The sequence below is a fragment of the Staurois parvus genome, unplaced genomic scaffold (genome assembly GCF_062004578.1).
Source record: "Staurois parvus isolate SC_StPar_1 unplaced genomic scaffold, SC_StPar_1.0 ptg001330l, whole genome shotgun sequence".
In the NCBI taxonomy this organism is placed as follows: Eukaryota; Metazoa; Chordata; class Amphibia; order Anura; family Ranidae; genus Staurois; species Staurois parvus.
This window is the reverse complement of record NW_028319126.1, coordinates 576,595-588,963: the sequence shown is the minus strand read 5'-3', so window position 1 is coordinate 588,963 and position 12,369 is coordinate 576,595. Positions and strand designations below refer to the sequence as shown.

Sequence of the window (12,369 nt, the reverse complement as noted above, 5' to 3'; positions counted from 1 at the left end):
AGAAGTTGGGTGACTCCATGCAACACAGCTGTACAGCAGTTCTCAGAAACAGTGCGACTACAACCAAATATTCATTAAGTGATTCAAAGGAAAGCAAAATCTTCAAACATTTTTCAGTTTATATAGTGAATGTTTGAGTTTGTAAAGAAGAATACAAACACTGCGATTTTTTTGAACAGTCTAATATTCACTTTTCTTCAATTTTTTTAGAGGAACAACACAAATTTGATGTATTTTCCTTCATGTTTTGATTTGGAATAGAATGTGTCGTGTTCCCAATGCATTTGTGTGTATGGAAATAAAAGCTATTAGAAGGATTTAGAGCGTTATTCACTTTTTTCAACACACTGCTATTATTTTGAACACAACTGTATATGTTTATCTGTCTGAATATAAAGATCAGAACAGGATCAGACAGAGCTATGAGCTTTGATTGGACAACATTACCTGTAGAATATCCTCAGGGGTTGTAAGCTTTTTATACAGTGTTCTGATTTGGTTATTATCAGGGTAGGGTCAAACGGCACTGAGACCTATAATAATGGATATCGGTAACGATTGGATATTCTTAGAATAGGATGACTCATTGCTGGCATATATTATGTATACAGATAAAATATGTATGCTGGCATGGTATTTAGAAAAATAATGGAAAACCGTGCTACTTGTTTTATTGTTTAGTTTTATTTTTCAGATAAGATTAAAAAAAAAAGAAAAAAAAAATTTGATAAAGAAAATTCTTTACACGTACACAGCAATGACATTACGATCCATTTAAAAAGTAAAACCGCACACACACAAGTCCCTTTAGTGGTCTTTTCATACTCTTTGTTAGAATTGACATTAAAAAAAAAATAAAACAAAATAAAACAAACCTCCTTAGATTGGTGAGTGTTTGGCAAATGGCAGCTTTGTCTCTGAAATGCCATGGAGATAACAAACATCGCTAATCGCCTCACGGATTTTGTTTCTGTAGTTTTTCAATGTGGCAAAATTAAAAAAAAAAAAACCCAAAACGTTTTAAGCATCTCCAGAAATTCAGCAGACACCGCGAACAGGTCTGTCTCATGGTTCACACACTGGGGGCACGCAGTGTTCGTTTAACATTTTTGCACAGAACCATATATGTTCACACTGTACCGTTTAATAAAATACTAAATGGCGGGATTGCGGTTTTCACTTGGTGGATATGCTTGCCATCTGAGATACTTTTACAGTTTGTACAGTCTGAGGTATATCGGGGTCCTGCTGCTGAAGGGAAGCCATAACGAAGACTGATCGAGTCCACAATCTTTCATTCAGTGTATTATTAAAACACAGTACAGCTTTTTTTTTGTTTTGTTTTTTGTGACACAGTATTCGATAAATTGCCCCATTACTATGACGTAACTTGCCTATACCTAATAAGGAACGCAGCAGAGGGGCCTTCTGGATGCAGAAGATGAGATGTTGTGCAGGTTCTGATGGCTCTGACAGAAAGATGTCTTCCCTCAGGCTGTTGAGTGTATTGTGCGCTAAAGTAATGTCGATATTCTCACTGAGCATTCTTGGATTAGGCTTAGAAGCGCCCGGTGCTGCAGCAACAGCCAACTGGAGACTGGAGGCACCTCCAGCGAATGTACATCTTTGGCAGAACATCACGGCTCAACCAGTACGGTCCTAAAGTCTTATTGGAGAATGATCACATCACACTGGACAAAGTGCATAGTTTCGGAGCTGCATTAGACCCCTTCAGCCTTGTGATGATCATTGCACTTTGTCCAGTGTGATGTGATCATTCTACAATAAAATGTTCGGATGGTACTGGTAGTGGTGTGCTGACAAAGGTGTACATTGACAGGTGCGCTAAAGTGACTCTATGCATATCTATCCCCTTCCGACCCTCATCACCTGATTGTCCACCAACACTTTAGTGTTCTCTTTTAGGAAGAAGGAAATGGAATTTGGAGCTGTTACCTATCACAACCAGACCTTTAGAAGTTTCATGCTGGCGTTTTAGAGGTGCACAAAAAGTAAAAAAAAAAAATTATTTTCCTGATTTCTAAAGTGGTTCTAAAACCAAGACATTTTTTAACTTCATGATTTCCCAGCATTAAAGTACAAAATGTCCCAGTTGCTGTATTGCTCCTTCACCTCCCTATATACTCACCTGAGTTCTATCTCAATTCAGCGCTGTGCCCGTCTGCAGCGTAACCGGTCTCTGTTCTTCCCCTCGCAGGACACAGAGGCAGAAGCGGGAGTCATGGGCCCCAGCTGCTGTTAGTAAAATCCTGTGAGGAGGGAGTGGGGTAGGGCTGAGCCAGGCTGTGTATGTCTATGGACACACACACAGCCTGGCTCAGGAGTGAGCCTGCAGGTGTGCCCCCATGGCATGCGACTTGATGTGGAGGCACGCACAGAACAGGAGCAGCCGAGAGCGTTGGTGGGGGACTCGGGGCAGCTCTGTGCAGTACCATTGCACAAAGCAGTCAAGTAAAACATGTTTATTTTAATAATTAAAAAAAAAAGATCTTTTACAACCATTTTAAGCTTTCCACAACTTAGTAGAATTTCATTCAGTTTTTGTTTTCTGTGCATTCAAACTATTTTCTAATCATTACTTGGGTCAAGCTGACAATGGCTTTTGGCCAAAGGGACAAGAAAATTCTAAGGTGCAGAATGGAAAAATTTTTCTCAAACAAATGCGCTTATAACAATGAATACGGTTTTCATTTGGGAAATTCCATTCATTCCTAAATCAAATGTGAAAAGCAAATTAAATTTTGAAGTACTTTTGAACAACATTCCTTAAAGTGGTTGTAAACCTGAAATAAAGAAAAAAATAATTTAGCAGTTTACCTGAGTCTAGTAAAGCATCACAAGTCATTTGTGCCCAGTCTTGCAAAGAAGTGTGAATCCATCATTGAGAAATCCTCTCCGCCTCTCTAGCAGTGTTAAAACCCTACACATGACAAAAATTGGTGTTGCTACACCCCCGCTGCTCTGACATATTGCGTATATCTCTCAGGCACGGGCATTAGAGAAGGCGGAGTGTGTGCAGCATTCCATCTACAGATCGCTCCCCCTACATCTTTTAGCTCTCCCACAATTGGCTGCTCCGCGCCTCAACAATATGGTCATGCTGAAGTCATGTGTTGCCTTTCCTGATTTCCGATTGGACACTACTTGTGAGGTGGATTTTTGCCATCCTGTTGGCGCGGACAGTGGGAACATGCCCTTCAATGTCCGTGCGCGGTGCTAAGCCACACTAGTGTGCTTGCCAGGGTCACCACTCCGCCTCCTGAGCTCTGGCATTCAGACACGACCACCAATCTCTGATATTAACAGGGCTCATACAGGCACAGGGCAAAAGAGTTTTCAGGTAAAACTACATTGATTTAATTTAGATATGTGGACACATTACTATGGTGCCTTTGTTTTATATAGCATGTACTATGGGTTTACAACCACTTTAAAGTGGTTATGAAGTTTCAAGGTTTTTTACCTTCATGCATTCTATGCATGAAGGTAAAAAAAACTTCAGTGTAGGAGCCCCCCCAGCCCCTCTAACACTTACCTGATCCCTCTCGTGATCAAGCGATGTTCACGAGAGCCTCAGATTTCTGGGGACTCACTCCTAATTGGCTGAGGCAGCAGCCAGTGAGCCAATTGCTCCTAATTTTCAATCAGTCAGTGAGCCAATCAGGAGAGGGATGGGGCAGGGTGGGACTGAGATGTGGCTGTGTGTGTGAATGGACACACAGAGCAGCAGCTTGGGGGCACGCCTGCTCAGGTGCCCCCATAGCAAGCTGTTTGCTATGGGGTCACCCGACAGGAGGGAGGGGCCAGGAGCGCTGGTAGGGATTCTGAGAAGAGGAGGATCCAGGCTGCTTTGTGCAAAACCACTGCACAGAGCAGGTAAGTATAACATGTTTGTTATTTTTAAGAAAAAACAAACAAGACTTTAGTATCACTTTAGGTCACTAATGCCATTTTCGAATACACTGAGGAGATTTGTTTTTTTTTTTTTTGTATGAACTGTGTATTCCTGTGCTCTAGCTTAAATTTTACTGAACTGGGAGTTTCTAGACCCAGGCAACCAGAACATGTGTCCCCAGGTCTTCTACTAAGTGCCCTGAGCCGCCTTTGCAGTAATCATTGTCATTATTTAGGGTATGACAAATATACTTCATCTTTCTTGAACGTCTGAGATTATTTTTATCTTGTAGATCAATTGTCACAACTTTTTTGGCAATGGCATATTACCATACATATTTCCTTAGGTAGATTGTTTAGTGAATTAGGGAATCTGGCATTTATTTTTAGCATTTTTGCATGTACTTCATACTGTCGGCCATGGAGCAGAGTATTAATACCTTTATATTATGGGAGTGCAGCAGGATAAAAGAAAGAAAACAAAGAGATGGAGAAGGGATGGTTTGGAGGACAGAAAATGGTGCATGGGTATTTCAGGACCCCAGGAGAGCCCTGATTACGGATTAGGTAAAGATGTGTTGTCTGCAGTAGTGGCTCGCTCCTTCTTCCTCACGTGAATTAGAAATAAGAAATACCAAACTATGGTCACCCTAATATTAGTTCTTTGTTCAAAGGTACTGTTGGAACACAAGCTGGAAAATCTCCCTAAGAGTTAAATGAGCCACTCTGGTACTCAGAGTCATTGATTCAGATTTTTTTTTTTTTTTTAAAGAAAGTTCAGAAAAAGCCAAAGTCAGAACCACTGCATGTAACCATAATCTATGGTCTCCCTTAGGTAGAACTAATCTGCAGTGTAAAATGGGTAGGTCTAAAATTAACATTGGGATGGTCTACAAAACAGGCCACGGACCATGTAGCTATTGCCAACCCAACATTAGACCAAAGGAACTGTTAGAGTACAAGTTGGTAAACCTGACTAAGCGATATGGAACCCATTTGGCAGTCATTTATTTATTATTTATTAAGTTCAGAAAGGGCCAAAGTCAGAATCATGTAATTATTGTCTATGGCCTCCCTTAGGTAGAGCTAATGTGTAGAGCATAATGGGTAGGACTAAAATCAATACTGGTATGGTCTGCAGAATGGTCTACTGCCCACGTAGCTGTGAGCAGGTCTAATATTCTCAAATGAAGAAAGAAAACTACTAACCCGAACAAAATAAAAACTATAGATTGTTTAGTTAGATCTTTTTATAGCCCCAATAATTTCAGGGAGGTCCTATAAAATTCCCTGACATACTGGTAGTGGAACCATATTCCAGGTTGGGTTATATGTGCTTGTTTTAAAAATGGAAGAAAAAGCATTCTCACACCACAGCCCCATCTGTCCTCTCCTGCAGTTTACCTTGAGATGTTAGATTGGATAAATGTACCTGAATGTGATTAATGAAATCCTCCAGTCATGGTCTCTTCAGAGGAAGAATTGATGGAATGTAGCTGCTATTTGTTACCCATGCAATATAATCGGCAATGGGGAGAACTTTCATTATCACCCCCCACATTCCGTGATACAGAGCTGGGGGCACAAGATGTGCTGGCCTATTCCTGGCCCTCACGCTTCATATCTTAAGGAGTCCAGATTAACACTCTTTAAATTATCACAGAGCCTGAGATGGTGTCACTTCTTCACCTCATTGCAGATGTGATGGCTTATAACTTCCTTGAGATCACACTCTATATCTTTTGCTATCGTGGAAGGTTCTGCAGATGCATTAAGTCAACTTATACCCAGACTGCTCTTTTCTCAGTGATGAGAAGACATCTTTCTGGAGTGTTGCACATAAACGTGACTGCTGAACTACATACACAGCACCAGCCAGTATACAATATATATAGTCCAGTTGGAGAGCCCCTAAACTGCAGCGTTCCTTACATATGTACAGGCCATAGAAGTTACAGGAATGTAAATCACAGCAGAAAAGCAAAAATACACATTTTTAAATAGAAATACTCTCATCTTTTTATATCTGGTACGATTAGCCCTTTACCTCCTTGACAGGTTCTTTTTGATATTGCGTATTCCTTCCCGGTAGACTGGCAGGAGAGTGGGAGACCACAAACGGACAGAGGAGACCCCTGCAACCTGCCAGCCCTTGTGCTTAACAAAGAGGACACTGACTACATAGAACTTCACTTCTATTCCATTTCTGGTCGGTGGACTGTTAAATGATTGCAAGTGACACCGGTCCTACACTGTCCCCAGGGAGAGCTGGAAATGACAGTGTCCCAAGAGCAGACCTCCTCACTGGCACCAGGAACTGGTCTGAACTTCCCACCCTCCTATACTGCCAGGAGGTAAAAGGGTTAGTACGCTACCTTGTCATTAACCCCTTCAGGAGCAAACAGGGTTAAAGTCATTGCTTTGTGGCATCAAAAGTGCGGTCACTTTTATATTTTGGTAGAAAAGGCACAATTTGTCTTGCGAGCTATTTAGCAGCCATGTTGCCATTTTACGGCTCGACTGAGGAACCTAAAGCAGCCAAGCATGGGTTAATTGACTTCTTGGAAAAATCTGGAGGTTTGCCTTCTGCGAGATGAAGCCAATCATCTTCAGAAGGTTTCTACATGTTAAATTTTTAAAGTGCATTCTGAATTTAAGAGAAAACAAAGCTATTTGTTGGATGCCGTTCCCCGTACGTGCAGTCGGCACACTCTCCATCCATGGAGCTTCATACATTCTATAGACATTATGCATAAATACAAGGTTTGTTCACAATGGAAGCGTTTTTAGCCTCATACATGAGTACCATAATCTAGAGGCCTGATGTAAATATATCCTCTCCAGACTCCTTTCCCATTATAATTATGATATTGCAAAGAGGCTGGGCACCGATCACCAACAGGTCTTGGTTTCTCACCCCGCTCTTCTCAAAGGAACAAGGAATTTATTTTTGCAAATTCACCAGTTATCAGTGCGCTCATACCCCCCTCCCCCCACCAAGATAAGATGACCGTGAAAAGAGCGCTCATTATGACTGACCTTTTACCTGTATCACAGCTGATGCTGAGGGGGTTAATGACAACATTTTTCCATTAAAACACAAGTCTCTTTTTTTTTTTTTTTTACCAATAAACAAATACCAGTCATTTTGATAAATATCTCTGCATATTTATATATGTATATATATATAGATTCTACTCGTAATAAAATTCATTTTATTTTCTTTGTTAAATTCATCTGCGAAAGCATCTTCATCTGTCTGGAGTCCTGGAATAAAGGCAGAGTGGGCAGGGTCCAAATTCACATCACATTCTACATCGAACGTTACTGTATGGAAAAAGAACATTGTTACTCCCTCCTCCACACATTTTGGCTTTGCAAACCTTTTTTTCGATCTCTCACAAGTGTTTGTCCAAGCTAACAAATTCTTTTCTCTTCCACCAGTTCTGAAATTTTTTGTTCTCGTTATTTTGTGAGCAGTTTTTAATTTTTTCTTTTGTTTTTATTTTTTGCATGCATCGCAGGAAGTCACAAAACCAGAACGCAAAAGAAAGTCTCTGACATTCTTCCCTTTTTGGAAGTTTTTTAAAATTTTTTTTTAATGCTCAATTTTTCTTTTCTCCCATTTCCGGCTCCTTTCCGGATGTTGTTTGGCTGTAACTAGACAGGACAGCGGCGTCCTTTTTCACATTGGCGTGTTTAGCCTTGTGAGAGTTCTATATGACTAAAGACACAGGCCAGATCTCACAACAGACCCAACCCTTGCCAATCCTCCTTTCTGACGTTTTTTTTTTTTTTGTTTTTTTTTTTCAATGTGTTTTAGATAAACGTACTGAAAACGATATGTTCTATAGACACCACAACCTGATATGAAGAGAGAACACGCTGTGATTTCTCAATATGGCAACAATCTTCATCCACAGACATTCGACACACAGGCACACGCGCACACGGCTGCTGTTGTACATGAAGTTTACAGTTCCTTGGCTGTACATGGCTGTGTTTTGGCCATGTGGTGTTTTTTTCATTATAAATAAAGATGGGAGGACTTTGAAAAAATAAATTACAACAAAGTAAAATAAGTGAAGCTCCCAGAAACATAAAAATGAAATAAATAACATACAAGTCTTTTTTTTTTTGTTCTTTTTTTTCACTTTTTAGTATTTTAAGGCTCTCTCAGAGTGATGGTATGATAGATCACAGGGGCTCTGAGCTGGGTCCACACAGATCGAGAAGAGAGCCCTAGAACTGATAGCTGGAGGTCACTAGACTTTCTTGTTCGTTGGTTTGTGTACATGTTTTTCATGTTTTATTTTGCCATTCATGGCAAACAGAAGAGTTAAGTGTGCTTTATATTACAGTTGAGGAGAAAGTTAGCTTTGTCCAGCTTGGGTAGAATGATAGCAGCTCTCTGTCGTAGGCTGATGCTTCTGCTCCAGCTTTCACTCGTGACGTTTGCTGCTTCTACCCCTTTACATAATTATATTTCTACACATCAATGGCAAAGTACATTTTGCCTTTGCTGATTTTTTTGTCAGTTCACATCTGTATTTGCTTTGATTACATAGATATGAATACTGTGTGTTATTTTACACGTAATACTCCTTGTCCTTATTTTTCTGCTTCTTGTGGCCGCTCTTCGAGCTATGTTGTTTCTCCTTCACAAGGGCCCCATTGCTCTGAGCGGAGTTGCTGATGTAATTCCTTGTCTCGTCCACCTGGTAGGACCCCTCGTCCCTGTTTCTGTACTTGTACATGGCATACAGGAGAATCAGGATGCAGAGAGCAGCGGCTGCCACAATGCCGACGACCATTCCCGTCGTGCTGCTGGACTCCCGGACCACCTCAGAAGCCCCCGGGACCCGTCTGCTTCCCGGCATCGTAGGGTTTGCTGTGGGCACATTACGGAACATGGGGGATGTTATTAGCGGACTCCTGAGCTTTGTGCTGTCTAGCTCGTAGGCAGTGGGTAACGGTAGCAAGACTATATCGGGCTGGGGTTTGAGCTCATGGTTATTCATTTTGCCGGCTGGCACCATGGGCACCATCCCAGATGAAGACGTGGAGCGTATCAGCTCAGGGGGCAAACTTGTGGTAGAAGTCCTACCAGGTTCGGAGGCTTTGTTAGGTCTAAAGTCCTTTGATCCCCATTTGGGCGCCTGTGATTTGAAGCCACCATCGAAGAATGATGTGGAAAGGCTCTTATCTGTTACCAAGGAGAGGGTGGTGTAAAAATCTTCGTCATCGGTAGGGGGCAGGTTAGAGTCAAAGGTTTCCCCTGAGCCATACCCCGATATCACCAAGCCATCATCATCATCACAACCATCGCTGCCTTGGTCCGACAAGCAAGGTAACCCCGCCTCAGGGGTCACAGACAGGGAATCTTTGGTGGTCTCAAATATGGTGAGGAGTGGTCGGAAGGTAGGGGGGAGAGTGATGGAAGGTGTACGTGTAGCTATTGAAGGGATATCTAAGGGATCCTCTACTAAGACAGGTATAACTAATTCACCTCCTAGAATAGGGAAGAAACACACAACAAAAGGGGGGAGGGGGGTAGAGACAGAAAACATAATTAGTAATTATCATCGCAAGTCTTTTTAAGCATGCATAGATGATTAATGGTCTGATGCCTTTTCTCTCCTACGGTTTTCAATGGATCTGGTGTCCATAATTTAGCCTTTCATACAGCTGGGCCTAGCAGTTCTGTTTACTCAAATAACCCTAGCCATTTTTTTTTTCTGGTTCTCACTACTAGGGGTGCACCAATATCGAATACCGACACTTTGTGTTGGGTTTTACGTCCATACAAAATGACTGGGTGCATAGTGCACTGCAAAGAATAGCATGCAATTTGAACAGAAATGTGGTACAACTGCTGTCCAAATCGCATGTGGTTACCAAACTGCTCCTGTGTGAACCCAGGGTTATCATAGTTCACACAGGAACGGTACGGGAAATCTCCCTGCACCGATCCCTTGCTGCCACAAAACAAAAAGTCGCTTCATGGATCTGGGGCTTTGAAATCCTCCTCTCTGCAGTATTGGCTGTTCAGATGGCTTTTGTGTGGTCAGCACCATGACAGTGCTGACCACTCAGAAGCTGTCTAGCCTGCTGCAAGGAGAGAAGAGAAAGCTGTAGGAATTTCAGATCTCCAGACCTGTGAAGCAGCTTTTCGTTGTGCGACAGCATGGGATTGGTGCAGGGAAGTTTCCCGAACCGCTCCTGTGTTTACTCAGGCTATGGCAAGTTTAGGTTCACACAGAAGAGACGGGGAAACCGCGTGCGATTTGAAAGGAATCACACTGCATTCATTTTTTATGGACACAAACTGCACCGCAGAGTATTGGTTTTGGGTATAGGGAGTGTTTTCACAAGTATGAGTACTCATGGAAACACTTGGTATCGACACAGATACCGGTGATCGGTGCATCCCTACTTACTACTTTTACCTGATCTGAATCTAGGCAAGTTTGATGCTTTTGGAGACATTTTAAGTTTTTGACCTGCAATCTACACTTGGCCAATAAGTCCTTTCCTGGAGCTCTACAATGACCCAACTAACACAATGTAAGTCAAATCATATGTACAGCATGGCAGAGATTGCACACCATCCTTGTATTATCTGCCTTATCCTAAGTTGTAGTAATACACTGATCAGCTACCTACAGTGTGCCCCATCCTTGTATTCTCTGCCTTGTTCTCAACTGTAGTAATACATTAACTACCTACACTGTACCCCCACCCTTGTTATCTCTGCCTCATCCTTTGTTGTAGTAGTACATTTGATCACTCCACTGAGCTGTAACGCAAGGGCAGAGTGAGGGCACTGATGTCATCACGTTTGCCGACTCAGCTCCAATGAGTGAGCGGCAGCCTGCTGTGTTGTGAATATGATCCCCGATCTCCATAACTAAGGATTATAAAGTGATATGGCACACTGATCAGCTACTTACATTGTGCCCCGCCCTTGTATTCTCACCATTAGCTGTGGTAATACAACAATATGCTACCTACATTGTACACTGTCCTGTCCTCAGAAGTAGAAATTACACTGATCATCTACCATCATTGTATGCCATCTTTGTTCTTTGTCTCATCCTCCATCAATACAGCAATAAGCTACCTCCACTGTGAATCCCTCCTTGTGTGCTATTCCTCATCCTCAAGTGTAGTAATACCTTGATCATCTACTTACAGTGTTCACCATCCTTCTCTGCCTTGTAATTAGCTGTAACATTATATGGATACCTACATTGTGACCGATCCTTGTACTCTCTGACCTGCCATATACATTGTGCCCCATCCTTGTGTTATCTGCATAGTCTCAGTTGTAGTAATACATCAATCAGCTACCTACATTGTGCCCTAGCCTTGTGTTCTCCTACTTGTCCTCAACTGTAGTAATACATCAATCAGCTACCTACATTGTGCCCTAGCCTTGTGTTACTACAGTTGGGGACAAGAAAGGGAACACAAGGCTAGGGCACAATGTAGGTAGCTGATCGATGTATTGGTACAGTTGAGGACAAGGAAGAGAACACATTGATCAGCTACCTACATTGTGCCCTAGCCTTGTCTTCTCTTACTTGTCGTCAACTGTAGTAATACATCGATCAGCTACCTACATTGTGTCCTAGCCTTGTGTTCTCTTACTTCTCCCCAACCGTAGTAATACATCGATCAGCTACCTACATTGTGCCCTAGCCTTGTGTTCTCTTCCTTTTCCCCAACCGTAGTAATACATAGATCAGCTACTTACATTGTGTCCTAGCCTTGTGTTCTCTTACTTGTCCCCAACCGTAGTAATACATCGATCAGCTACCTACATTGTGCCCTAGCCTTGTGTGCTCTTCCTTTTCCCCAACCGTAGTAATAAATCGATCAGCTACTTACATTGTGTCCTAGCCTTGTGTTCTCTTCCTTGTCCTCAACTGTAGTAATGCCCTATCCTTGCATTATCTGCCTAGTCTCCACTGTAGTAATGCACTGGTCATCTACCTACATTGTGTCCTAGCCTTGTGTTCTCTTCCTTTTCCCCAACTGTAGTAATACATTGATCAGCTACCTACATTGTGCCCTAGCCTTGTGTTCTCTTCCTTGTCCCCAACTGTAGTAACGCCCTATCCTTGCGTTATCTGCCTAGTCTCCACTGTAGTAATACATCGATCATCTACCTACATTGTGTCCTAGCCTTGTGTTCTCTTACATGTCCCCAACTGTAGTAATACATTGATCAGCTACCTACATTGTGTCCTAGCCTTGTGTTCTCTTCCTTTTCCCCAACTGTAGTAATACATTGATCAGCTACTTACATTGTGTCCTAGCCTTGTGTTCTCTTCCTTTTCCCCAACTGTAGTAATACATCGATCTGCTACCTACATTGTGTCCTAGCCTTGTGTTCTCTTCCTTTTCACCAACTGTAGTAATACATCGATCGGCTACCTACATTGTGCC

At 42.1% G+C, this 12,369-nt stretch overlaps 1 protein-coding gene across 15 annotated transcripts in view; it reads right to left on the bottom strand.

Moving 5' to 3' along the window:
- Positions 1-662: 662 nt before the first annotated feature.
- NRXN3 (neurexin 3) overlaps positions 663-12,369 on the bottom strand; it is a 454,309-nt gene continuing 442,602 nt past the window's right edge. For 6 of the 15 annotated variants that reach the window (XM_089661372.1, XM_089661370.1, XM_089661373.1 and 3 more), the window contains one exon: positions 663-9,121. In XM_089661372.1, coding sequence (XP_089517498.1) covers positions 8,505-9,121 — 617 coding nt within the window. In that variant the 3' untranslated portion in view covers positions 663-8,504. Of the gene's footprint in view, positions 9,428-12,369 lie in introns of all 15 variants that reach the window. The other 9 variants (XM_089661378.1, XM_089661379.1, XM_089661380.1 and 6 more) reach the window with 3 other exon arrangements.